The sequence below is a fragment of the Cavia porcellus genome, unplaced genomic scaffold (genome assembly GCF_034190915.1).
Source record: "Cavia porcellus strain 051 isolate PalLab524CR breed Dunkin Hartley unplaced genomic scaffold, mCavPor4.1 scaffold_6, whole genome shotgun sequence".
NCBI lineage: Eukaryota > Metazoa > Chordata > Mammalia > Rodentia > Caviidae > Cavia > Cavia porcellus.
Genome location: NW_026947489.1, coordinates 77455346 through 77482601, shown reverse-complemented (window position 1 = coordinate 77482601; position 27256 = coordinate 77455346). Strand labels below are relative to the sequence as shown.

Below are 27256 nucleotides of genomic sequence, written 5' to 3'. Positions count from 1 at the left end.
CAGGAATCAGTGTCTCTGAGTCCCTGTCTCTCTGTCTCTCTCTCATTTGGCCTGGCCCTTTGGCGTGAATGCCAAAGACATTTGGAAAGTGGAAGTCCTGTCTTAGAGGGAATTGGGCTGACTCTGGTCTTCTGAGATTACCCCTTGGTGATAAAGTGGCCCTGTTTGTCAAACAGAAGGAAGATCACACCAGTGGTCAGAAGGGTCAGTCTGTGGGTGGCTGCTCTGGGCCCTGGATTTCACATCTGTTTCTGGGTCTGATCCTCATGTCTCCCCCCCCACCTTTCCGGTGAAGAAACTCAAGGGCCACAGAGGGTGACACATGCAAATGTCACGAATCTGAAGGTGACAGACCCAGGGTTCAAACACGGGTAAAGTCTGCTCAGGACTGCGGAGGCCTGCTCTTCCCTGACAAAGTGACCTCGCTCCTCCCCACCCTCTCAGCTTGCCTTCCTGGAGGCCCTGAGCGTATTTCCTGCATGGGGGGAAAGGGATGACGGAGCACTTGGTGTTTTCTGAAGTAGGCATTAAGAGTTTAGGGACCTTATCTCGGCCGCTGCTCTGAATTCTAATCTGAGGCTGTCTAAGATTCCGTCCTTTTTGTGTCCGCTGCAGAAGCCACCAAGGCAGTTTCCAATTACAGTGATGTGGCCCAGCTAAAATTCCTTAAGCCTCTTGTCACTTGGCCCAGAGCCTTGAGGGGAAAGAGAGATGGGCAGCAGACAGACAGGTGGCATCTGTCAGTCACTTCCTGGGTGCTATGCTGAGTGCTCTTGGAGAACGCACTCAGCAGCCCTCCTGAGCAAGTACTGTTATCTTGATCATCGGGAAGAAATTCACTGTGTGGAGAAGCAGGCAGGGTCGAGCCCAAGTGACCATGCTCGGGCTGATAGGATGCCGAGGGTCCCCTGAGTCCCAGGGTCCCACAGCCAGACTCGGTGCAGGTGAGGTGGTCGCAGTGAGAACACCCAGCCTCGCACAGGGACGGCTGTCAGGGACTCCACGGAGCTCTGTACTCTCCTCTGTCTTGCAGGCACCAGAGGTCACCTGCAGCGGCTGCAAGGAACTAGGGTTGGGCCAGGAGAGAGCTGGTCACAAGGCCATCTCCAGGCCCCTGTGGCTGGAGGGGACTGAGGGGGCAGTAGCAGTTCCTGCATGCACTTCCCCCACTTTAACCTGCTCGGCCCCTGCAGCCCCACTCTGAAGAGAAGAATGGGGGGTATGAGGGGGCTTTAGTTCCTGTTTCACTGCCAGGTGGCTCTGGTGTAAGCTGCCTGGCCCATCAGGAGACTTGTGCTGCTTCTCAGGGGGTCTTTGATCTAGTAATGCAAATAAAGGCGCTGATCTAACAGAACAGATGTCATCATATTACAGTTCCTTAAGGGAAACATTAAAGTAGTATAAAAAACTGTAATGCAAGCCAGGCATGGGCTGTCCACCTATAATCCCAGCACTTGGGAGGCTGAGGCAGGAGGATCGCTGAGTTTGAGGCCAGCCTGAGCTACATAGTGAGTTCAAGGCCAGCCTAAACTACACAGTAACACCCTGTCTCAAAATAAATCAATCAATAAACAAGTGTTAAATTCACAAGTATAAATAAATTTCTTAAATTTGTTGATTATTATAAATTTTAATTAGTATGAGTTATATTAATTGATATTTAAATTTGGTCAGTAATTCAGATTTAAGCAACTAGCTAGATTTGGTCCTTTTATAGACCTTTTTTTAATTAGTAAAAAGACTGATAAAAGTGATTAGATCTGTTTGTACCACCAGTGGCTCAAGCTGTCGCACCCAGGACTCTTCCACGGTCCTGTGTCCTTCGGCCAGGGAGGACAGAAGTGGAATCCTCCTTCCAGGCCCCCTGGCTGGTGGGAAGGACGGCTGGGAAGCGGCAGGGCACACAGTGTGGGGCGAGCTGGTCTGTCCTGTGCTCGCTCTCAGCAGACGTCTCCTGCTCCCACCAGGTCTGGAAGAGGTCGGGGGCCTGGTTCTACAAAGGGCTCCCCAAGTATATCTTGCCCCTGAAGAGCCCTGGCCGAGCTGATGACCCCCGCTTCCGACCTTTTTCTGCGGAGCCAGCAGAGCCTGAGCCCAGAAGCACTGAGACCAGCCGCATCTACACGTGGGCTCGGAGCAGAGGTAAGACCTGTTTGCCCCTGACTCCCCAGATGGCTCCGAAGATAGGCTTGTCGCCTGTGGACATGGAGCCCGGTCCCCACCCCTCTGGGGCTCACCTCACATTCACCCGTCCCTGTGCCCCTGGCCTCCCACCTGCTTCTGAGCAGGAGAGCGGCTCTGCCTCTGGGTTAGTAGTCGCTGGCTGTATGTAGAGACGTGGGGAGAAGGTCTCTGCGGGCAGGGTCCCATAAAAGCATTAATGTGGGGCAGGACCCCCAAGAACAGCACTGTCCTAGATTTTTGAAGACAGGTTATCAACAGAAGGGTTTTGTGAGATGCAAAACACATCTTTCCCAGACCGGCCTCTGCTGCTTGCCTTGAGTCTCAGGAGGGAGGACTCCTGGCTCCCTTGGTCCTAATGAGCTGGCGGATGCTGTGTCCAGTGTTACGAGATGGTGCTTAGTGTTGCAGAGGGTCCTCCGTAGCTCTCATGATACATCGTTATTTATACTTTTCCAGAGCTCCTGGTCTCACAGCAGTCTCAAGAGGATAGACGAGGTAGGAAATTAATAGCCCCATTGTACAGATGAGGAACCTGAGGCTCAGAGAACAGAAGAGCTGGAGTGTGATACAGCTGGAGTCCAAAGCCAGGCCCTTGCCCTCCAGGGTCTGGTTCTTTCTGCCCTGAGGTATCCACGATTCCTGAGTCTGAAGGTCCTCAGTGAGACCAGAGTCAGGGGCATGAAGGGCTCAATGCCATGATGGCCCATCTAGGGAAGGTGGCCCCAAGATGATAAACCAGGCAGCTGCTTCCAAGGAGCTTTTGAACATCTCTGGCTGATGACCTGACCTGCTATCTGTACATCATTTCTGCTCTTCTTTCTTATTACAAGAGTAATTCTTGTTTCCACCAAAAAATTTGGAGGTTGTCAAATCATATCCTCTAGAAGGTAAAAGTCCAGAGTGACCTTTCCAGACCAAACTGGCGTTGCTGCTCAGCTCGGGGTGTTTTTCCTCGGCTTCACTCAGCTGTCTTTGCAACAGCCTCGCCCGCCTGATTCTGTCTGCCGGCCCCGGGGAAGTGGCCGTCTTCCATCCTGTCCCTTTTCCACCCTCAGAGGCAGGGCTTTCTCCTGCCCAGGCCCTGTCAGGGTAGCTCCCATCCCTCAGACCAAACGAGGAGATGTGGCCTTGGAAACACGAGCCGCTGCACCAGGGTGGGGTGGCTGCAATCTGTGATGTGTTGAGGAGAGGCCCTGAGAGCTGTGTGAGCAGCTGCCATCCCAGTGCCCACTCCAGGGCACCATCGCCGCCCCATCTGCTCCACATCAGTGTGTGTGCACACGCTCCACACAGCCACGCGCAGGCCCCAGCCAGAGCTGCGCCCCTGCCTGCTCCGCAGCCACGAAGACACAGATGGCCTTTTAATTACACGGCGGAGGAGGCCGTGGCCCCTCGCACTTCCACACTGTTCATTAGCTGAGCCTGCACCATGGAGGCTCCCTCCAGTGACCTTGTTCTCCACGTGAGGCGCTGGGTCATAGCCACCCCACCCCGTGCCTCTGAGCCCTGTGCTCCTCCAGGACCCAGTGTGCTCAGCCCACAAGCAGCAGGACTGGCAGGGCTGGCAGCCGAGCTGCTTGTGGCAGCTGAGAGGACATCTGTACCCACAGTGAGAGGGAGGCACCAGGATGTGGTGCCTTGGGGGTGGGCGGGGCTGAATTTGGGCCAAAGGAGAAGAGCAGGTGGCGGGGCCTGAGGAGGCCAGGAGGGCAGAGAGCACTGTTGTTCCAGGAAGCCACGGTTCCAGGCTGGCAAGGAGTGCCACTGTTCTGAGCTGCTTCTAGGCCGGTTCTAAGGCTGGGATTAGGGCTGGGGCTAGGGCTAGGGTTAGGCGTCACTAGGCCTGACCATGCCCCTGCCCACGGAGCGCCTCGTGATGACCTCCCAGCCCTGAGAGTGGCTTCCCTTCCTCCAGCCCCAGCCCACCTCAGTGCTCCAGCCAGGATCCAGCCTAAACCTGTCTGATAAGCACAGCCCTCCCAGTGCCACATTCAGCCCTGACTGAGCTCAAGGACACAGTGACAGCCCTCAGGGGCCCCTCCCCACCACCAAAGAAGTGCCACGCGGACCATGTCTGTTCCCCATAGACAGGTTTCTTAGCACCCAGTGTGGGTTCAGCCTATCAGATAAGTGAACGAATGAATGAGAGCCACCCGCCTGGTCCAGCAGCTGCTGGAGGAGGCCGGTGGAGGGTTTCCATTGGGTCCAGCAGATCCTTGGAGACTGTTAAAATCCTCTGCTCCAGCCTTCCAGGGAGCTCAGGGGCGGCATCCTCGGGACTCACGATGGCAGCTCCTGGAGTGATCCCGTCACCAGCCCACCTGCCAGCTCTCTCAGACTGTCTCTGCCTTCTTCTCCTCCTCTCCTTCTGCCTCGCAGTCCCAGGGTTCAGGCATCACAGCGCCCAACCCCTCCCCACATCCTGGCCTCGCCCATTTCTGTTGGAAGAGGAAGGGTGATCAATAAATAGAGGCCAGGAACTTTTCCATCCGCAGAGCCGTAGGGTGGCTGTATTAATGTTTCTGAAGTTGGTTCCTTTTCTTCCTCCTTTCACGTTTGTTAATGTTTAATTATACAAGAACACAAGTTAAATAATTCAACAGTGTTTGAAAAATAATAATCTCACCGGGTGGGGTGGCACATGCCTGTACTCCCAGCACTCAGGAGGCTGAAGCAGGAGATTCTCTGCAAATTCAGGCCAGCCTACACTGCATAGTGAGTTCAAGGCCAGCCTGAACTGCATAGTGAGACCCTGTCTTAAACAAAAGAAAAGAAACATAATCATCTCCGGACTTGCCATCATTCCAAACCCCTTTTACACTTTAACCATGTATCTACTCTAGACATTTAAATTCTTGTTTTGCTTTTATCAAGCAACAAAATAAATAGGCCCTTACAATGCTGTTGCTTTTTTCCTGTTACTGTTTTTAAAAGAAAATGAGCAGTCTCGAAGACCACTAGGTAGAGGCGTTTTTCTATTCATTTTAATACCTAAGTAAAATTCCATAGTAGAAAGCTTCATTTCCTTCAGTACTCACCTATGGTGGACGTTCAGGCTGTTTCTAGCCTCTTACCACTGCCAGCAGGACTGAATGTCTTCATACAAATAATCCTGGAACCGGAACTTTTCTCTCTGTGGAGTAGGTTTCCAAAAGCAGAACTGAGAAACGGATGTTTAAATTCCCGGAGACACTGCCATACTGGATTACAGTATCCACCTGCCCCTAGGGAAGCTGCAGCCTCTCGGGACATGGATTTTATTGAAGTTTGCAGTAGTGATCAAGAGGCAAGGTGAAGACTGTCACTGTGTCTCACTGTTTTAACGTGTACATTTGCACTTGCACTGTTTTAATTACACATTTTAACTTCTGGACTGAGCATGCAGCTCACAGGTAGAGCTGTTACTTAGCTTTTGGGAAGCCCTGGGTTTAACCCCTAGTACCACAAAAGATTAAAAAGTCTATTATTTATTATTTAATTTCTTCTTTTAAAGGTTGCCTGTTCAGGTCTGTTGCTTGTTTCTTATGAAATTGCTTGGTTGATCTTCATTTGTAAGTGCTTCTTATATATTGAGATAAGAAATTGTGTAAAATGGGTTGCCAATATTTTTCTCCTCTTTTAGCTTTAAAGTTTGACCTTAGTCTTTGTTATAGTATCTTCTGCTTCCGTGTGTGTGTGTGTGTGTGTGTGTGTGTGTGTGTGAAATATGTCTTTTTTTTTTTTGCTGTGTGGTCTCTAGGTTTCTTGTCTTGCTTTGAAGTATCTTTTCCAGCCCAAGGTCTCAAAAACAGTCTGCTAAATAAAAGGCCTAAGTAATATGAGGTATCTATTCATATACAATAAAATTATCAACAAAAAATAGGAAAACAGTCTGGGTGTGGGGTACACATCTGTAATCCCAGCACTTGAGAGGCTGAGACAGGAGGGTGGCTGCGAGTCCCAGGCCTGAGCTCCATAGCAAGACCTTATCTCAAAAACAAACAAACAAACAAACAAAAAACTGATAAAGCACTCATGTTTAAAATATGGGTCAAGAATACCCCATCATCACTATCATTTAATAGTATTTAATAGTATCATTTAATAGTATTAATAGTTTGCCCCTTTTTTTATGCTGGGGAGAGACCCAGGGCCTTACACATTACAAAAAAGTGCTCTTCCACTGAGTGATCCTTCCAGTCCCGAGGTTTTGTTTGGTTTTGCAGTACTGGAACCTGCACGGAGGCCTTCACCTCCCACTGTTTTTTCTTTTTTTTTCAGTCAGTGCCTCACTAAGTTTCCAAGCTGGACCCAAACGTGCAATCTCCTATGGCCTCCACCTCCCATGTGCTGGGATCACAGGCCTGGGCTACCACACCTGGCTTATAGTCTTAACAGTATGATAGTCCCAGAAAGAAAAATCACCTGTTAGGGGCTGGGGATTTAGCTCAGCGGCATAAGCGCCTGCCTTGCAAGCAGGTGGTCGTGAGTTCGATTCCCAGTACCGATAAAAAGGAAAAAGACAAACAAACAACAACATAAAGAAAAATCACCTGTTAATATTGGAAAAAAATAAAAGCAATTTTCTTATTTGCAGATGATGTGCTTATATACCAAGAAAACTATACTAAAACAATACATTAGGATTAATAAGAAAATTTGGAGCTTGACAGGACATAAGATAAACTTAGAGAAAAATCTGTAGCATTAATCTGTACCGCCTAATTGGAAATAGGAATGGGCAGACCCATTTGGAATTCTGAAAGCAAAAATTATTAAATGCCTAGAAACAATTGTGTTTTTAAAAAGGTCTTATTGGGGCTGGGGATTCAGCTCAGCGGCATAAGCGCCTGCCTTGCAAGCAGGCAGTCGTGAGTTCGATCCCCGGTACCGATAAAAAGGAAAAAGACAAAAAAAAAAAAAAAAAAAATAAATAAAAAGGTCTTATTATATTGCCCAGACTGGTCTCCATCTCCAGAACTCAAGGGATGCTCCTGCCTCAGCCTCCTATGTGCTGAGATCACAAGGCACCCAGCTTTAGAAACAATATTTAGAAGAAATTCATAGAACCAACAGGAAGAAAATTGTAGTTGTACTGAATTAGTCTACTTGAACTGCTATAACAAAATACCAGAGACTGACTGGCTTAAATGATAAAAAATTGTTTCCTGACTGTTCTGCAGTCAGAAAGGCCAAAAGGAAGGTGGTAGCAGGTTTGTGGTCTGGTGAGGGCTTTCCTGCCGGCAAGTGGGTGACCTTCTGATTCATTGCTGTGCTTTCCAAGAGAGAGAAAGAGCTCTCTGGGGGCTCTTCCAATAAGGATTCTAACCCCACCTCATAAACTCTTTTAGCCTTAATTCCTTCCTCAGAGGTCCTGTCTCCAAATACAAATTCAGGCATTCTTCTACAACCCTTCTCAAAGGACCAAAAAAAAAAATCCCTAAATAGAGACAGATAAGAACCCCTATTCTGCCAAACAGAGGTATATTGTAATTCCTGTCAAGTTTGCAATGGATTTATTAAAGAAGAAATAGTTAACTTGATTTTTCAAACTTCATAAAATTATAGGTGCTCTGAGTAACAATATTTGCAGGCAGCAAAAACTGGAAATAACTCATATGACCACATCTGATTAAATCAAGAAGCAAAGTGGGCACAATCAGTAGGTGGAATATTACTCAGCCCTGAAAAGGAACGGTGCATTTATCCCTGCTGTAACATGGGTGAACCCTGAAGACAATTTGCTAAGCAGAAGAGACCAGAGTCAAGAGGCTCCGGTGTCCAGAACAGACAGTCCACAGAGGAAGAGAGTAGCTCAGTGACTAGCAGGGGTTGGGGAGGATGGAAAGAAACTGGAAATGACTGCCGAGGCACAGGCAGTGAAGGTTTCCATGTCTGAAATTAGATGGTGGTGACGGCCGTACAACTGTGTGACTGTAGTAAAAACTGCCTCTCTGTATACTCCAAAGGGTGAGTTATATGGAATATGAATTGTATTGCAATTAAAAATTCATAAGGAAGTTAGAGAATAGCTTATTTATTACGGAAATAGATAGATCGGTAGGCTAGAATAGAAAACAGGCGTAAGAATATTAGGGAAGCCGAACTTAGAGCGCTTTTCAATTCAGTGGGGAGAAAACAGACTTATTTAATAAGCGCTGCTAGTGTAATTAGATTTCCATTCTCTTCTGTGTGTATCCAGAAACACATTAAAGATCTAAATGTTAAAAATAAAACAGTGAGCTGGGCACTGGACAGCCACCTGTAATCCCAGCTCCTTGGAAGGCTGAGGCAAGAGGGTCACTTGGGCCCAGGAGTTTGAGGCCAGCCTGGCAACATAGGGAGACCCTAGATCAAAATAAGTAAATAAATAAAACCAAGAACACATCAGGGAAGAAGGAGAAGTGGCTTATTCCTCTGTGTTTCTCAACGCAGCTGCTGGCTGTGTAGTGTTTAGGGGCCAAACGCAGTGACTTCTGGGTTTGTTCCTCTCTCCCTCCTCTGGACCCAAGTGCTGATGGGGCCAATGATTTGTCCGCAGACCCTGATGATCCCTGGGAGGCTCGACCACAGCGGGACAGTCGTTCTTGTCTTAGGAGGGGTGGGGACCAGCGCCAGGCTGACCTGGCCACCTCTGGGGACGCTTCTGCCCCCTCCCGCTCAATCCATGCAGGGCACATGCGTGCTTTGGGCTGCTGTGGCTCCGCAGACCGTTGCTTTGAGTTCGTGGCAGTGACAAATGCCATTGGCTCTGCTCCCCTGAGATGGCCATGTAAAGGGCAGCACCAGCTCTCAGGTCCTTACCTCTTGGAGCTGCCCACCCCGCTTTTCCAGAGCCTAAAACATCTCGCCTTCCAGGAGGCAGATACCTAGTTCCTCCCCACCTCTGTCCCCACAGAGCTGGCAGAGACACCATGGGGCACAAGCAGCTCGGTGCCCTTGAACTGTCCAAAGCTGCGGGGCGGTGTGTTCCCCTTCTTTGCCAAGGCCTGGGTCACTGTCTCCCCGGAGTCCTCCCCAGGAGTCCCCTGTCTCCCACTGGCCCTGGCACACCTGAGCCGGGCACAGGCCTGGGCAGCGCTGAGCAGTGACGCCCTGGCTCCCTCTGAGATCCGCTCCAGGAAAGTACTTGAAGGCTTTTGGATTAGTTCCACTTGGGTAATTTTAAGAAAAGCAGGAACTTCCTTTATGACTTCATTGGTCTGCTTGATTTCAAGCAGTTGTTTGAAAACCCTAGACCGGGGTCCTGACTGTAGTCCTGGAAAAGCAAACTTCGCAGGCAGTCTAGTTCATCTTAGGCTGCGGAGCTTTGCCTGGGGCCACCCTAGCCGGTGACCCTTCAGCTGACCTGTCCACCCCCAGGACATCGTCTCTCCAGGCTCCTGGAGGAGCCCAGTCATTCAGTGCCATGTTGGCCTCAGCCCGAGCAGCTGTGACTCATGGTATTTATCTCATCTGGTGCTCAGAGCAGCCTTTGAAGCAGCCTCAGACAGTGAAATTGACTCTTGATGATGGATGGGGAGGGGACGGCTGCCCAAGGTCACGTAGGCTGTGTGCCGCAGCCTCCAGGGGTGGGGACCCGTGCTCCTCCCCACAAATGTGGTAGGGAGTGCAGTTCTTGCCTATGTGCCCACCACTCGGGCTTTGCCTTTTCTGGCTGGGTCAGAGGGTTTTGGTTGTCCAGAACCAAAGGTTGTGGCCTGGCTGCGAGGATTGGTCTCCTGGAGGCGGAGGAGGTGGCTGTCGACTGGGCTCCCCTCCCTCTGCCTGCTCAGCAATCTGTGTGCCCCGCAGTCTCCACGTTGCGTGTCCACACCTCCACCCACACTCAGGATGCCCCGTACACAGTCAGGACAGGAAGCGATTGGCCCCTCATTTCTGTTCAGAGCACACCAGGGGTTTAACCCATAGCCACAGCAGATAGCTCCACCTGTGAGGGCTGCTTCCCCCTGCCCCAGGGGCAGCGAGGACAGAGCAGGAAGAAATTGGTGCCTCCCGTCAATAGCCAGCCACCACAGAATCCAGTGTCTTCATCTGGCAGTGTCGTGAGCTCCCTGCCACTGGGAGCATTCAAACAGAGACTGGATATGATAGTGGAGATCCCAGGGACCGGACCCTGGGAGGAGCTCACTGTGACTATTCCTGTGTTTCCAGAGTTGTGTCCCCATGTTGGGACCAGGTCTGCGGTAGGGACACATCCTGTATCCCAAGACTGGAAAAGCCACACGGCCCATGCTGGCTTTGAACCTGAGGCCTCTTCTCACCAGCACGGCCCAGGCCGACAGAGCTAATAAGCAGTTCCATGACAGCCGTTTTCCATCAAACGCATATGCTGTTTCCTGACTTCTTAACGCAGCGTGCTATTTATACCAGGAGATCCATTCATTCTTAATGAGCCTCGGTTGTGGATTGTAAAACGTTTTATTTTCAGACAGGATTGCTCACTGCCCAAAGCCAGCTGTTGCTAGGCCGCCTTCCTCATTTCTCCAGGCCTGAGAAGTTAACATTATGGAGGCTCCACCGAGCTCTCAGCCGCCCTCTCCCCTCCTAGTGTCTCCCCAGTGGACGGGGGACTTGCCGTGTTTGTCACATTGGTTGGCCGTGCTGCCTGAATTCCCCACAGCTTTCGGAGCAGCTGGGAACGTGTGTTGTGTGCAGGGGCCGAGTTGGCTGGAGCAGGTGGAGGGAGGCGGAGCAGAGCGGGAGGGCCTCCGTGTCGGGAGGTGAGATGCCATCTGTCCTTGGAGGGTCACACGTTCACCTATGTTACAGGCCACAAGCTGGTGTAGCGCTGACCTGATCTGGTTTATTGCTCTCAAGTCATTGCTGTCAACAGTTTTAAGTGTGGAGAATTCTCACTTAAAAAAAATATATAAGTACTGGCTTTGTTTTTGAAAATCAGGTCTGCCGGAACTGCGCCTCTCAGGGAAAACTGGTCCAGCTAAGTAGCAGCTCCCCACTCACGGGAGGGCAGGTGGTGGGGTGCAGTCCCCACCCCTCGATGATGTCTCTGACAGTCTCTGTAAGATTATTAAGAAGAAAGACATTTGTTACTCCATACCCCTGTGGGAGGAGAGAACAGGAGATAGACCAGCAAGGACACTTGTTGCAAAAAGAATGGGCAAACTAGAAATGAAGCTTCCTGTAGCAGCCGCTTAACTCCCTGGCTTTTCCACATGGCCAGAGGAAGGCATCTGTGTGGGTCCTAACCCCATGGCTCCCGCTTGGTGGCTCTGTGCCGGTGGTGGGGTAGGCCCTCACATCCCACCACCGCCTGGCCAGTGCAGGGGTCAGGGCCAGGCTGCAAGCAAGACCCAAGTGTTCACGTGGTGGGTCCTCAGATTCTGCACTGGTGCCACCCTGCTCACCCACACATGCGCACGCACGCACACGCATTCCCAGCACACGCAGCCACAAGGGCGCCTCACACCCCGCCGGCACCCTTCACCCTGTGAGAAGCGTTTGCCAAGTGCTTGTGAACTGGCTCTTTCTGTCAGGTCGCACACCCCACCCTGTCACCTCGTCTGCTTCCTTAGCACCTTCCAGGGTGCTCATTTTGCTCCCTGCCCAGGTGCCGCAGTGCTGGCGAGCTAGGAGGCCTTGCGTATTCTACGTGGAAAGAGAACAGACACACACAGGTCATTTAGAAAGGAGGCAGGAGACTCCCCGAGAACCGTCTGACCAGGGTGCCGGGTGGCATCTGAAGCCCACTGACTCTGGTCTTTGTGATGTCAGGCTGCCCTTGGGTCCAGAAAGAAGCAACAAGCTATAGTCAGCTATAGTCGTGTCTGCAAACTCTGCAGCCACCGGGGACTGGCGTATCAGAGGCTGGAAGGACACATGGGGTATGCTGGGTGCCCAAGCCCACTGTGGGCCCTTGTAGAGGAAGCACTGGCCACTGGCCTGGCCTCAGTCTTCTGGAGGCTTGGCTACTGCTCACCTTGTTCTATGCAGGTAGAAGAGATGGCCTTGGGCCTTGGTGTCAAGCGGCCAAAGGAAACTGCTCCAGCAGTGGCCCCGTGGATTCCCAGTAGCTCACTGCAGGCCGTGCTGGCTCTGTGCCTGGTATTTTGTATAATCCCCAACCTGCAATAGAGCAGGGGTACCCCCATGGTCCATTATGGTAGGGGATGCTAAGAATTGGAGGTCATATGCCATGCACTATCACCTAAAGAGAAGAGAGATGCCCACAGTAGTCAGGAATCTCAGGGAAACAGTCCAGCCCAAATTCCCAAAGGGAGGCCCACGTGTATGGGCTCATTTGCCCCCTGGGGCCCTTGGTGATGCCAGACGCTAGCCTATTGTTGGGGGGTATGAAGGGCAGGAGTCCTGAGCTGGAATGAAAGCTCACTGCGCTCTCCCTCCCCTCCCCTAGAACCCCCACACCATGCTGGGTGTCCTTACTGGCCTGGAGATTGATTTCCCAAGAGCACAAGGCCTTCATTAGCCACACTATGGAGGTTAGGGGCACAGCTGTCACCTTTCATTTGCTCAAACCCAGTGACAGCCTCAGCTGATTGGTTGACTCCAGCTGCAAGGTGGAGTCTTGGGGCCCCTCACCCCATCCAGGTTGGAACAGGGAAACCAGCCTCCAGCCTCTGCATCGAGGGCTGCAGCCTCCCACGTGGCAGCGCAGCCCAGCTCGGCTCTCTCCAGCCGCTCACCTGTCTTCCCAGCTGAACCTACAGCTTAATTCCACCCACTCTGGGTTTAGTGCCCTCTGGGGACCTGGTAAAGTGAATACATCTGGGCCTCTGCTCGGTCTGGCTCCAGCAAGGGCCTGGGAGGTGACGGTGCTGCTCACTGCCCAGCAGCTCTTTCCGGGCCCCCATCCGTCCGGGGGCGAGGCCACCTTGCAGAAGAGCTGACCTCATTGCCCACTGAGGTCCCAGAACAGCCAGCAGGGACCGAGGGGCCATGCAGGAAGGGGGAGCCTCCCCCACCTCCATTGGCTCTGCAGTAACCTGGGGATCCAGGCAAGGCAGGTGACTGTCCCCAGAGTGCGGCTCTGAGCAGATTCCCTGGACGGAGGAGGGGCTGGAGGAAGAAACTGAGGCACAAGCCCCAGAGGCTACAAAAGCCTTTTCCTAAGGAACTGCGACAGAGAGAGAAACAGAGACCCAGAGAAAGCCTCAGAGACAGACAGAGTGGAGACAGAACTGAGAAGAGAGACCCAAGAAGACAGAACTCATGGAGACCCGAGAAGAAAGGGGAGGAGAGACGAGAGATGCAGAGGCAGAAAGCATCAGAGCAAAAGAAAAATCCGAAGTCAAAGAGCAAACAAAGGCAGAGTTTGCATCAGGAAAGGAGTGGGAGGAGGTGTGCACATGCCGGGTTTTATGTCACTCCTAACCCAGGAGCAAGCATCTGTCCCCTGACAGCGCAGAGCACACCCAAACCAGATCCGCCCCTTAGCCCCTCGGTGCCAGGGGACATTCCTGGTCCCATCTGGGATCCCTGGCTTAACCGACCCAGGTTTGGTATACGCCTATATCATGGCCTTCTGTAAATGGCCTCTTCCAGGAAGCCCTCTCTGACTGCCCCCTCCTTGCAGGCAACCACTCCCCTGTGTATCGTGTTCTCTCTGGAGGAGTCATTCTTAGCATCCAGCCAGCCACTGCCTTCGTCCAGAGGCCCTCAAGCAAGGGAGGGCCTACAGGATTTCTACGCTGGCAGCCACATCTCTCTTGGTCTGAGGATTTGTCTTCGTTATCTGGTGCCTCCTGTCTGCCTGTGATCCTGAGGAGAGAGCAAATTAAAATCGATGGTGAATGAATAAGCAAACGCAGGAAACCCTCCACTCCCCACATCTGACCTTCCAGCCTGCTCTCTCCTGCCTCTGCTGACCTTTGCTAGCCTGAGACCATCCAGTGACTTCCAGGAAGGGGGCCCCCTCCTCTCCCTCTCAACACAGGTGCCGCAGCCTCCCCAGCCCTCCAAGGCGGGCCTCTGAGGGTCCCCATCGCGCAGGCAAGGTGGTCAGCTTGGTGGCCAGCCAAGTGCGGAAGCACACCAGCCTTCAGGGCCTCAGAGGGAGAGACAGGCAGGCTCTGAGCTGCTGCTGGCTCCCAGCACTCCTGTCCTGGGAGCACAGGCTCCCTGGAGCCGCAGAGCCACTGTTCTCTCTGTCCAGAGTCCTGGGGGAAGTTTTCAAACTAAAGGAGAACACATCTGTCCCCCACCCCCAGGAGCAGGCCCACTCACCCTGTGTCCATGGCAAGCAGCCTCCCATCACCCCTCCCCCATCCTGGCCAGAGTCACTTGCTTGTCCCCCCTGAGTGCCTGTGTGGTAGACGCCCAGCTTTTCTGTAGAGACAGTGCAGATAGGACACCAGGGTCTCCCATGCCCCTAGCACACCTCCTTTTCTGACCACTCCCCAGTCCTGCTGTCTTCGCACCATGGGGTTTCTTCGGGCAGGTGCTCAGACAGCAGGCAACCAGTGTGTGGAGTGCCCAGGATGGGGGCTCAGGGAAGGAGGCAGTTCTGGACAGAGGCCAGCCTTGCCCTCAGTGGTTCCTTGCAGAATCAAGAGAGGAATGCATGATGGGAGGTGCTGAGCAGGGAAAGAGAAGTTGTCTTTCACCTTTCCTTCCCTAGGCCAGAAGACTCTTTATTAGAAGTGTAGCTTCAGTGGGCGCCTGGGGGTGAATTAGATTTCAGTTTTTAAAAATAACTTGTAAGCTAAGCTAGGTGTAAGGGTGCACACCTATAATCCAGAGCACGTTACTGGGAGGCCGAGGCAGGAAGATCATAAATTCTAGGTCATCCTGGCAGTTTAGCAAGATCTCATCTCAAGCCTCATCTCAACCCTCAGCCTGAGGGTTCACCTTCTTCAAAAAGAGGCAAGACAGCCCCTGTGAGTTTGACCTGGGCACCGAGGACCGTGCCACCACTAGTGAACCTCACGGGGGCAGTAGCCCATGAGTTCGGGATGCTTCTCCCCAGAATGAAACAGCTCCCATCTGCCAAGCACCTAGCATGTGCCACACTGCTGGGTTGTGATGTGTTTTTTATGGTCCTGGGGTCTGAGCTCAAGGAGAGCCAAGCTACACCCTCACCCTGTTGTTTTTTATTTTGAGACAGGTGTCACTGAGTTACCCAGGCTGACTTTGAACTTGCTACTCTCCTGTCCCAGCCTCCTGAGCAGCTGGGATTACAGTCTGTAGCACTATGCCTGGCTCCATCTTATCTCTTTTTTGGAGGGGAGGGGGTACTGGGGATCAAACTCACAACCTTATGCCACTGAGCTAAACCCCCGGCCCCCAGGTTATCTCTTTGATCGCTCACAGCTGTCCAGGACAGTCCTTGTTCCCCTGTCTCACTGAAAAGTCCACTGAGCACCAGAAGTAGGTGCTGGCCCAAAGTCACACAGCTGGGAAGTGGCAGAGACAGGACCCCAGCCTGAGTCTCTGAGTCAGAGCTGACGCCTCTTTACCACCCTGCACTCCCCTCCCTGTGCCACCAACGCAGAGCTGGGGAGGCTTCTCAGTGGGATTTCCGGCTCAGCCCTGTGTGCAGGAGGGAGGGACAGCCGTCCCCTGTCTCCTTGGGGAGAGCTCTGTGTCTGAGCTGTGCCTGGTGGGCTGGGGCGGGGGCTAATTGGAAATGTCTGTGCACTCCCCAGGGCCCTATCATTGTTCCTTACATTAAATCTTTTTTTTTATTTTCAGTATGCAAAATTTTCCACCATCTGCTTTGCTTTGGCAGAATGTTTGCTGAAAATATCTCCCTTCCTCGCTAATTCCCATAATTTCTGGGGGCTTTGGGAGGCTCCAAGCCGAGCAGCCATAGCACACAAGTGCCTCCCAAGTACACAGGCTGCCAGCTGCCCATGTGCCAGGCGGGTGGGTGTCGTGTGGCCCAGAAGAGAGTGGGGCATCGGAGGTCTCTGTGCTGCTGGGCTGACCCTGAGTTTAGATCCCTGCCTGTGTGTCTGTCTGCCTGTTAGTTTTTGCTGGAAGACTGGTGAGATGCTTGAGGCACACAAAGAGATGGTGACCAAGTAGAGCCTAGGGACAGCCCCCCCCCCCATATCCCAGTGTGAGGCCAAAGAGTCCCCATCCCACTTGTCCCTTGGAACAGCCCTGGCAAGGTATCACCATAGGAGAGCAGCTGCCGCTTGTGTCCTTTGAGGCAGTCAAGGGAGACTCTCCAAGAGGGAAGACTCCCCACCCCACTTCAAGTACCAAAACTCAGTTTCCATGGTGACAGTCAAATTGCAAATCCAACAAAGAGCAAGTGGGGGGGGCAGGGAAACTGGCCCTGTCCCCAGAGAAGTGGGACTGCTTGGGGCTGGGCTGCCTGTCCACTGCTACAGTAAGTACAGGGCAAGCGGGGCAGCCCTTCTGGGCATGCTGGGGAAATCTCAGGGATACCAGGTCCTCCAGTAAGTGGTCCAGGCGCTCACACCATTGCAGGGAGACAGAGGAGCCCGGTGAATCCATGTGATGATTCTTTTTTCCCAAAGGCTGTCAGGGCCATCTTCTCTCTGGGGTTTTCCCATCTTCTGTTGGGGGAAAAAAAAATCAGACATGGGCAGAATACAAGCACTCCTCACCAAGCCATGCCAGATGCAGTCCTTAGAGAATGACAGAAGAGAAAAACAAAATCGGCCCTCAGACACTCAGAGTGTTTGGTGGAAGATGGAAGAGCAAGGGCCAGAAGATTTATGAGCCTAAAAGCTTTGTTAATAGACCTAGGAGATTTACGATCCCAGCTGCTGTGCAGGGGGAAGGTGGCAGTGGCAATCAAATGGCACATTAGCCAAGGTTTGGGTTTTACAGAGACGTCTTGGGGGCAGAAAGAAGAAATAGCTGCTTCCTAGGCCACCAGAGAACGCTGGGACTGTTCGGGTACAAGGTGTCTGCATGGGGCCTCGGCCTCCCTTGGCTCTGTCTTCTCTGTGTCTCTTTCCCCATGGCAGTAAAGGCACTGGCTGACACAGGCGACATCTTCTGGTTTGTTTCCTTCAAGTGGGGTTGATGAGGGTAGATTAGAGTGGGGAGTTGGGTCTCCACACTGAGAGCTGGGCCCCGTCGAAATCCCCATGTAATGAGCAGAGATGGCCAGGCCGGGGGACAGTGCATCTGACAGAAACGGGCCTCTAGTCAGCCGGCTGCTCTGTGACAGTGTTATGATCTCGTTTGTCATCTGCCCCCGTTGCTGTGGCTGAGTCCTCTGGGGTCTGCAACAGGAGTCCGAGAACAAGTCAGCACGTGGCAACTCGAGGAAGTCTCCTGTTGGTTGGTTTGTTTTGTAACTTTGTGCAATGTGGACACCCCACGGCAGCTTGGCACCTTTGCCCCACTTCCAGCGTGATCATTTTGAACCATGTCCACACCTCACAACAAACGCTGTGTAGTGTGGCACTGTATCTCAGAACTTTACTGCTCCCAGCCCGCCTCTGTGGGCTTGTCTGGTAGATGTCCGAATAGGTGGACGTGGAGAAAAGGGGAAATGAGCTCGTCTCCAGAGGCTGAATGCTGGGACGTCCTGTTTCACTGTGCTGCTGAGCCCTGTGGCCTTTTCCCCTTCATACCAGGCACCCCTTGACTCCCCAGAGCCCCATGACCACCCCAGCCCCTAACGGCTTCCATCCTGCATGTCAGCCTCAGGGGAGATGGAAGCTTCCAGGTCAGAAAGCCTGAGTAGATCATGCTTGAGCATCTCGGCCAGAAAGATGGGAGACAGATGTGGGGGTCAGCCACCGCATCTCCACAGGGACTGACCACTGCCGCACCGAGCTGCCCTGCCCTGCTGCCTGGAGTGTGGGCCACAGTCCTCCTGATGCCTCTGCGTTTATCCCAAGGATTCGGGGAGCTGCTCTTTCCAGGTGTCTGCCAGCCATCTCTGCCTGCTGCCCACTCCTCCTACCCCCGCTTTGTCTGGGCACCCACGGGGTTGGTGTTTAGTCAGGGAATGAGTCAAAATTACGTAAATGCTTATGACACTTGACGCCTAAGGGGTCTGGTCTTGGTGGATTCAAGCTAAGAGCTGCTCAGTCTGGGACCTGCAAAGCAAAAAATGCCATCTGGTTTCTCACATCCTGTGGAGGGCCAGGGGGACCACAACCTCTCCTCGTGGCCACCCCCTCTTGGCTCTGTATCACAAAGCCCAAAATGCCAAAGCAGAAGTCTTCCTGGTGGGCAGGGGAAGGAAGGAACCAGAGAACGAGAGAGCACAGCCCTTGAGCAGATGGGAGAAGGAGAAGCCAGGAACAGTCTCCCAGTGGTCATCTGTCCCCATGTCCAGGGAAAGGAGATCCACGCTGGCCTCCTTGGTGGGAAGGAGCTGGGGCTTGGTTCTGTAGGTGAGGGTGTCTTTTAAAGAGGGTGGGGCCAGTGGTTGTGTTTGGCTGAAGCATCCTGGGCTGGGTAGAGGGAGAACTGACCAGGAAGCACCTACAGGTGCCAGGCAGGGGGCCCATTGTCACCGTGCCCCTGCTGGAGCAGGTTACGCCCTTGAGGTCAGTGGTGACAGTGAAGAGGCAATGGATTCAAGGCCCATCTGGGTGATGAAATTGGTAGGAGATAAGTGCACATCAGCGGCCCCCAAGAAGCACCCACACTGGACCAGGTACTCTGCGTGGATGCCAGGGCTGCAGAGCTCTCAGCGCCAGCCCCTGGCTGCTTGCTGCTGTGGCCTGTGACTCCCTGAGCTGCAGGTCCACATAGGCTGGGCTCTAGGTCCAGATGGAAGCTGCCATTTCGCCGTCTTGTACCCACCTCGGGGTTCCCTAATTGGCCAGATGTTTCCCCCACTAAGCTTTGATGTGATCTCAGAATGCTCTGCACACTGCTGCAGAGAGGACTTGGCAGATCAAATGAAACCTGTTAGCCACCCTACGCATAGATCAGTTCTGTTTCCAATCTTCTCTTCCACCAATGGGAACCCACAGCTCAAAGGGGTAGAGAGGATTAAGACCCACACACTAAGCGCCTGGCACAGTGCCTACTTCTAGAATTCAACCCACTCTACCCTCTGTGACCAGCCTTTCACATTTCAAAGTAAAGCAAGACAGAGGCCTGCTTTACAGAGGGGCTGCTGCCCCGCCTCTGAGTTGGTCACCCGTGAGAGAGGTCTGCCTTTATTTTTGCAGTACTAGGGATGGAACCCAAGACCTCATTCATGCTAGGGAAGGGCTTAATCACCAAGTGACACCCCATCTCTCTTTTTTTTCTTCTTTTTTGTCCCCTTCCCTTTTAATTTTATTTTGAGACAGTCTCATCCAGGCTGGCCTTAAACTTGTATCCTCTGCCTCCGTCTCCTGAGTAGCTGGGATTACAGACCTGGGCTGCTAAGCTTGGCAGAGAACTGACTGCCTTTAATCCCACATGCTTCTATGCAACTATGCTTGCTATTATCCTTATATTAGTTAAATGTTATATAAGTTGCTGAAAAGAGTCAGAAAAGAGACCAAAGCTGTTTCATTAAAAGCAAGATATTGTAAAGTCTTGATACAGGCCTCTTGTTTAAAAAAAAAAAAAATCAGTTGAATTAGATGTGGGCAGGACAGCTGCAAAAACCAGGAAAAAATGGGAGAATATTATAGAAGAATTCTGCAGTCAGATTGCTATGCAAGTTCTCTAAACTGCTGTTCAAATTTGAAGAAGCTAAAACCCGAGGCCTAGACCCCTCAGTATGGAGACGGTTTATACACGAGAGCCCGTGTGGGCCCAGTCTCAAAGCAGCCGAAGCCTGCTGCAAAAGGTTGGCAAATGAATGTACATTTCTATGTTTAAAATTAAAATAGAACGTTTCAAGGATGAATATATCCTGTATTATGACACCCACTGCTGATGAACCAGCCAAATACGGTCTCACTGAGTGCAGGAAAGAGAGAGAATGTTCGCCGAGAGAGCCCTTCCCCTGCCCTCACACTCCCCGGGACCCCAGCCCCATCTGGTGCCTGCGGTGTTCTCAAGACCCCACTGTGAGTCGCTGGGTGATCAGGCTGACAGCCTGAGTCTGCAGCCTCCCAGGTCAGGTCTTCCAGTAGAGCAAGCATGGTCACAAGCGTAGACCCCAGAACCAGCCTGCCCAGTTCAGGGTCCCAGCCCTCCCACTTACTACCAAGGACCTCAGTTTCCTCACCTGTGAAATAGGACTGCAACACTTCCCATCTCACAGGATTGTTTTGAAGTTTCCATGGATTCTCGTAAAGTACTGAAAGGCTGCCTCAGTGTAGGCCATTGCCTTCTGCCTTTATGCCTTATGCTCCGAGGTGAAGGCCTCAGAGCTGCTATGTCTGCACAAAAAGTGGTCATAAGGTTCCGCCAGGCCAGAGAGATCCAACTGTGCCACAGAGACAGTGACACATGGAGATGGCTGGCCAAACGTGAACCCTCCTGCTGGTGCTGGGCATGCGGGGCCCACATGCCAGCCTCCTCACAGTAGGCCTGTCCTCTGACTGTAGAAAGAAGCACCCTGGGCTCTTGTTTCTTGTGCCCAAAGCAAAAGGGCTGGAGGACAGATCCTACCCACACCCACGCAGTGAGGGCTGGAGAAGGTGACCTCCTCTCCCCTGTCTTTTCCAGTGGTTTCCAGCGACAGTGACAGTGACTCGGATCTCAGCTCTTCCAGCCTGGAAGACAGATTCCTGCCCACTGGGATCAGGACCAAGAAAGGCAGCAAGCCTGGAGGGGAGTCGGGTAAGCCTAGAAACTGACACTGCTGCTTCCCCAGCCCTGGGAGCAGAGTGGCTTTGCTAGCAGGGACCCCTGGCTCCTCCCAAGGTCTCCTGTGCATTCTCCAGCTGAAATTTCACCTCCTGAGCAGTAAAGGCCGGAAAAATAGGCACAAACTTCCCTGAACCAGCCCCACCATGGGCCCCCGGAGTGTGCCATCACCTCCAGGTGGCACTTCCTCCTCTGCAGCACAGGAAAGATGGAACAAGTGGTCTCTGAAGTTCTTTCTGGCTTTGACATCGCTGAGCTCAGCTCTGGGGAAAGGAAGAACATTTTCCTTCTCTTCAAACACGTTAAGGGCCTTCCAGGAAAAGGACTGGCTTTTTTCAGTTACTCCCAGGTTAGAACCAGAATCTTTGAGAGAGGTTTCAGGAAAACTGACATGGGTGCATGATTAAAAAAAATAAATTCCTAATGACTACCCCAAACTGGGATAGACGCCTTGGGGTGCTGAGCCAGGGCTGACACCAGGTGATGTCCTGGCAGAGCTGTCCTAGCATGGAGGGATTCCTGTGGGAATGGACATTTGGGCCTGATCAGAGATGGGGAACACCCAACCTGTAGGCTGCTCCTCCCCAGCTGTGCTCCTGGCAGACATCACTTGTTGATCACGATACTCTTTCCCGCTGAGCTATGATTTGACCTCAGAGTCCCCTCATTGCAGTTATCCAATAGTCTTTCTCAGTTGGCAGAAGTGATGTAAAAGATAAAAGCTGTCCCTTGACCAGGCCAACAGTGCTACCTTAGAGAAGTAAAGGTTTCCAGAGCAGCTTTCTCGAGCGCCTTCTTCCCTATCATGACATTTCTGGTTCCCTCCCTTCACATCAGCTCATAGCAGTGACCAAACAGGACCCAGAGATGGGGAAGAAATGGGTGAAATGTTACAGGCGCTGCATTTACTCTGAGCCAGGCAAGGACTAAACCACGTTCCTGTCGGGGTTCTTCAGTGAGTAAAGATGGTAATATCATCCTGGCGGTCTCAGGTTTCCTTAACTGAAACATAAGCCCTTCCCCATACCCTTATTCTATGAAAGCAGGAAAAACTAATAATTTGCAGAGGTTTTTGGAGGTGACTCGTTATTTGGTGAAATGGCTTTAGGGCCCATTTTGATGCTTTGGAATCTCAGGCCAATCAGTAAAGTGGGGGTCCTGCCTGAACGTGACAGCTTTGTTCTAGGGGCAGATTCCAGAGGTGAGGCTGCCAAAAATCACCCACCGACACCGCCATAATTCCAAAGGGAAAGCTTTTAACCATCTGCTTGTTGTGCTGAGCTCAGCCCTGTCACCATTTGGATCTGGAGAGCCCAGTACGTAACAATTCAGACACACATGGGGTCTCCTACAGGTGGCAGCATGGAGTCTCCCAGAATGGGGCTCACTCATCCACCCAGCCACCTCTCCGGAAGCCAGAGCAGCCTGGCCAGCGAGACTGGAGCAGGAGGCTCTGCAGACCCTCAGGGGGGCACCCCGCCCCAGCCTGAGCCCAAGGGCCCTGGTGAGTACCACACTGTATCCTTAAGCCCACCACCATCTCCCTCTCTTCCGCTTCTCTGAGCGATCCTCACTCCCTCCTCCCAGACTGCGGGGTGGTAGGTGACATTTTCAGTTCTCTGCATTTACTGAGTGCAGTGCTGGAACAAAGGTCAGCCAGGCTCTGGCCAGCCAGCACTGACCCAAGGGACCCAATGATAATGATACTGTCTGTGTCCGCTCTCGGTAGCTGTAATGGTGGCGATCACTGTCCTGTGCTCCATGAAGTGTTGTCAGTGCCTTGTCCCTTCTCCTTGTCCATGGTAGAAACTCCTGCTTTGTGAACACCTGCTATGTGCCAGGCAGTGCAGGTGCCAGCCTGGGCCAGGATCAGGAGCAGCAGGGTCCATCCTTGCCCTCCAGAGGCCTGCCCCAGCGTGAGGAAGCTCAATCAGCCCACCCCATCCAGGGCCCTCCCAGCTGGCACTGGCCCAGATCCTAGGAGGGAGATTCTGGGAACGCTGGACCCAGCCTGTCTTGGTACCTCTAGGGCCACCTCTAGGGTCAACTACTCTGCCAACAGGATGTCCCCATTAGATAGCTATGGAAATCAAGGGGCAATGCCAAGAGTCCAAGGCCCTGCTCATCCGCTGTCTCCAGCCCTGGCTAGCCCAGCATCATCATGCAGTGGCAGGGTTGGGGGCTGTCATACTCAAGCCAGAGAGAATCACACATGCGGGACAGACCCCAGCCCCTCAAGGAGGAGGCCCCAGCTAGGCTGGACCTGTCCCAGCCAAAGATGCAGGGCCACTGTGAATCAGGGCAGCAGCCCAGCTGCTGGTAGGGGAGTGTCCCTCCCCGTGTACCCCCTGCAGCACCCACCAGGAGTGCCCCCATTTCCTCTGTCTCCCTGCCCCCCTGCCACTGCCTGATGATTCCCCAGAAAGCACAGGCATTTGGGAGGGAGCAGCAGAGGACTGGTCTCTAGGAAGTGGGAAGCATCTCTGGCCATGGAGTGGACCCTGTGTCCTGCTTCTAGCCCTCTTAAGTCCTCCAAAGAGGGCAGTTTGGAGTGAAGCTAGCCCTGGCCCAGCCACCCATAGCTGTGTGAATTGGGCAAACTATAGTGGTGAGCATGTGAACTGCAGTTTCGTAGGTCAAAAATGGGCCAGATCAGCAGTGCTGTCTGCACGAAGTTCTGTTACCACTGAAAGGTCCCCGTGGGGCTGTGGGAGGGTGAAACCAGTGTCCCCGCACACTGCCTGCCCTGAGGGAAATTGCAGAATACCGAGGAGGACTCCGAGCCCTAAGAAGCAGCGTGGAGAGGACCAGCCCACGGCCAGCTCTGTATTCCTGTGCCCCTTGCTCCATCAGCATCCTGAGGTCACCATGCTGAGGACTCTGGGCTTTGACAGGCCAGCTGAAGCACAGAGGGACAGGTGTCACATCTGCAGGCACACACGCAGCTGAGCGGTGCTGACCCCGAGCGCAGGCTCCCCTGCCTGTCTCCCCTGCCCTGCTTCCTTCCCACAGGGCAGCGGCTGCAGGGGCAGGGACTGTGTGGGGAGGGACCCCACCTCTGCTCACCTGCGGTGACCTTTTTCCTCTCTCCTCCAAAGGCAAAAGACACACCTGGGGGACTCCCCGCTGCTGATGGGTGCCAGCTTGGAGCATGGAGCCAGCTTTTGGACGGGAGGCTGAAAGCAGGAAAAAGCTGTGGCCAGGCATCCTGGACCCTCCCCGACCTGTGCTCATCGCATCAGTGTTTGGGGGCCGAATCCAGTGCCCCCACCTAGTGCCTTTCTGCACCCTTCCATGGGAGCCCTCCTCGTCCACCATTCCCCCCTCCCAGGCTGTTGTCTTTATTTATTGTCTCCCCTGTGTTTTGGTGGGTCTTGGGTTGGGCTAGAAGGCTTTGGGGCCCCTCTCATGGGGCCTCCCACATGCACTGAAGTTCTGGTAGGGACACTGCGTGGGCCCTCTCTGTGTCTGTGTTAACAGCAAGAGCTGTAACCCTGGCGTACCCCTCAAAGCCGAGCATGGCCCCTCCAGTGAGTGAGGAAGCCGGGGCAGGTGGATGAGGGGTAAGCACATCCTCCCCGTCCCTCAGCTCCCCGGCAGGCAGGAGCAGCATCCACCTTCCCCGGGCACTGGCTCCTTGTTTGGTTTCTTTGAATCCTTCTGGGTTTCCACGCAGCCAGAGCACCTGGCTCCGGAAGACATGAACTCACGTCTCTTCAGTAGGTTAGGGGGCAGAAGTGCCTGCTTGCCAAGTGCTGAGTTCAATTCCCAGTTCCCAAAAACAAACAGCAAAAAATGCAACCAAATGCTCCTGGAAACGTTCCCTGAAGCGAGAGCATTTGTGTGTACAGTGTCCTCACACTCCTGTCCTTCCTGTCCCCCTGCACGGGAGGGGACCAGGTTCTCCAGGGGCCTTCTCTGCTCCAAACTGGTAGCTTTCTGCTCTTGCCACGTTTCTCTGGGACATGCTGTACTTCAGAATTAAAACAATAAAGATTAGAATTTGCATTGAACTAGTGTGCTGTTCAAAAGACCACAATGGCCGGGTTTCTGAGATTTCAGCAGAGGAAGAATGGATGGGGAAATGTGGCACCACTGATTTGCTGGAAGGCTTCCTATGCATTGGTAAAAGAATGAGCTACATCTGTGTGTCCTGAAGGAGCTCGAAAACCTAATGTGGAGAGGGAAAAACAAGCCTCCCTATGTAAAGAGTCATCAGAGTGAGGCATACAGACTTACACATATGTAAAGGTGTTTTTCAAGTGGGTTGAACCTTCTGGTTACTCATGATAGACTGAGCACATTCATAAATTCTTCTGTCCCCCAACCCCACTGAAATGACATAAAGAAATGAAAATGGCATAAGCCACAAAGACCAAAGGAACAGGAGAGAAGATGGCAACGAGTGAGAGGCTTGTGAAAAACTTTGGGAGACTCTGGTCAGTGTCAGCTTCCCCCAGTCCCAAAATGTCTACAAGGGAGGAGCAAGCCCCCGCTCTGCAGAGTTCCCTCCATGCTCAGGCTTGAGAGGAGCAGGGGGCCCTGTGGTGGAAGCTCAGCGTGGGTCTGAAGATACTCCTGGTTGAAAGAAGTGTTTGGAGGCGGAAGTTGGAGATGTAGCTCAGTAGGACGGCACTCTCCTAGTGTGTGTGAGCCCCTGGGTTTCATCCCAGCGCTGCACAGCAAAAACAGTCAGTACTTCAGGTCCCAGTCATAGTCCAGTGCCTGGCAGCTGCCCTGCCCTAACCTAGTGGCAGACAGGGCTGCCCTGTGGGCCTCCAGGGAATGACAAAGATTACGTTGGGTGAAGAAGCCCAAGCCTAGCTGGACATGGTGGTGCCTGCCTGTGATCCCAGAACTTGAGAGGCTGAGGCAGGAGGATTGTTTCAAATTGGAGACCAGCCTGGGCTACAAAATGAGCTTAAGGCTAGTCTGAACTGCATAGTGAGGCCCTGCCTCAAAAAGACGAAAACAAAACAAAACCAACCCCACCGCCACCAAAGCCCACGCCTACCCAAAGGGTGGAGTAAGGGGCTTCATAGAAACTTGGGGTGCTCCATGAAGAAACCCCTAGCCCTCTTTGCCTAACTGCAGTCCACCCCCCTCAAGGCAGGATGTTACTGAATTTCTCTATGGGAAACCAATCACAGAACAAAAGGCTGGGTCCTGGCACTGGCACTTCCGCAGACACTGGGTCTCTGCCTGGTCACCACTCAGAGGCCGCCTGCCTTGGAAATTAAAAATGCAAGAGCAGAAATTGTAAAGTGTGTGAGTAGGGACATAAGATGAGGGAGAAAAAATCTCCCAGGAAGTAAAACACAAAAGCAGAGATGGAAAAGAGGAAAAAAGCCAAGATCACTGGGCCACAAAAAGGCAATGAATACAGAAAGTCCAACTTCCAACTACAGTAAACTCAGACCAAAAAAAACCCCGAAAAGCAGAAAGCAGGGAAAAGCTGCTGAAGAAGTCGCACAAAAATATTTCCTAGACGAGCATTAGGCTGACAGTTAGACAGGGGTATTGTGCAGTAGGGTGACCGTACACAGTAGTACAGCGTGTTTCAAAAAGTGAGAGCAAAGAATTTCAAACGTTTTCACCATAAAGAAATGATAACTGAGATTATGTTTACCATGATTTAAACATTACATAATATATGCATTTATTCCCATAAATACATATAATTTTAATTTTGTATCAATTTTAGTTTTTTAATTTAAAAAAAATAAGGAGCCAAAGGTATAGCTTGATGGTAGAGCACTTGCCCAGCATGCATGGGGCCCTGGGTTTGATCCCCGGCACGCGCGCGCACACACACACACACACACACACACACACACACACACACACACAGACTGCTCCCTAAGATTGAAAGCCATGAGCTCTGTGCAGAAAGAGCTGACCAAGTAAGTGCCCAGCACAGGACCTTGGTAACACTCAGCAGGCGGAGCTGGGAGGTGCCTGCAGCCGCTGTGATTCCCATCCTTGAAAATCTTTCCAGAATTCAGGTTGGAAGGTGCCACCTGCAGCGGGCTTGCAGGTCACACACGGGTGCCAGACTGACCCTTGAGCAGCCCTCACCTTGAGTGGTGGTGATCACACTTGGCTGCTCATTCAAATCACTGGGGGAGCTTTAACTATGCACGACAGACCCACTCACCACCAGAGGTTGTGGCACCTCAACCTCAAAATTGTGGCATACAATTTTGGATTCATCTTGGACCTCAGGTTTGGTTTGGTTTGGTTTGGTTTGGTGGTGCTGAGGGTTGAACCCAGGACGTCACTCGTGCTAGGCAAGGATTCTGCACATGTACTGCACCTCTACCTCACACACTGGGATTTCCAAAGTTGCTTGGATGGCCAGTATTCTGGGAGAGTTAAGGGCCTTTCTGCTCTTCTGCATGGGTGCCAGGAGACA

General features: G+C 52.6%; 1 protein-coding gene across 9 annotated transcripts in view; it reads left to right on the top strand.

The window, feature by feature from the left end:
- The window catches only part of Rph3al (rabphilin 3A like (without C2 domains)), a 141851-nt gene extending 116997 nt beyond the window's left edge, over positions 1-24854 (top strand). For 8 of the 9 annotated variants that reach the window (XM_003469544.5, XM_013152187.3, XM_013152190.3 and 5 more), the window contains 4 exons: positions 1968-2142; positions 20701-20814; positions 22196-22345; positions 23940-24854. In XM_003469544.5, coding sequence (XP_003469592.1) covers positions 1968-2142; positions 20701-20814; positions 22196-22345; positions 23940-23974 — 474 coding nt within the window. In that variant the 3' untranslated portion in view covers positions 23975-24854. The remainder of the gene's footprint in view (positions 1-1967; positions 2143-20700; positions 20815-22195; positions 22346-23939) is intronic. The other variant, XM_063251076.1, reaches the window with a different exon arrangement.
- The last annotated feature ends 2402 nt before the right edge of the window (positions 24855-27256 follow it).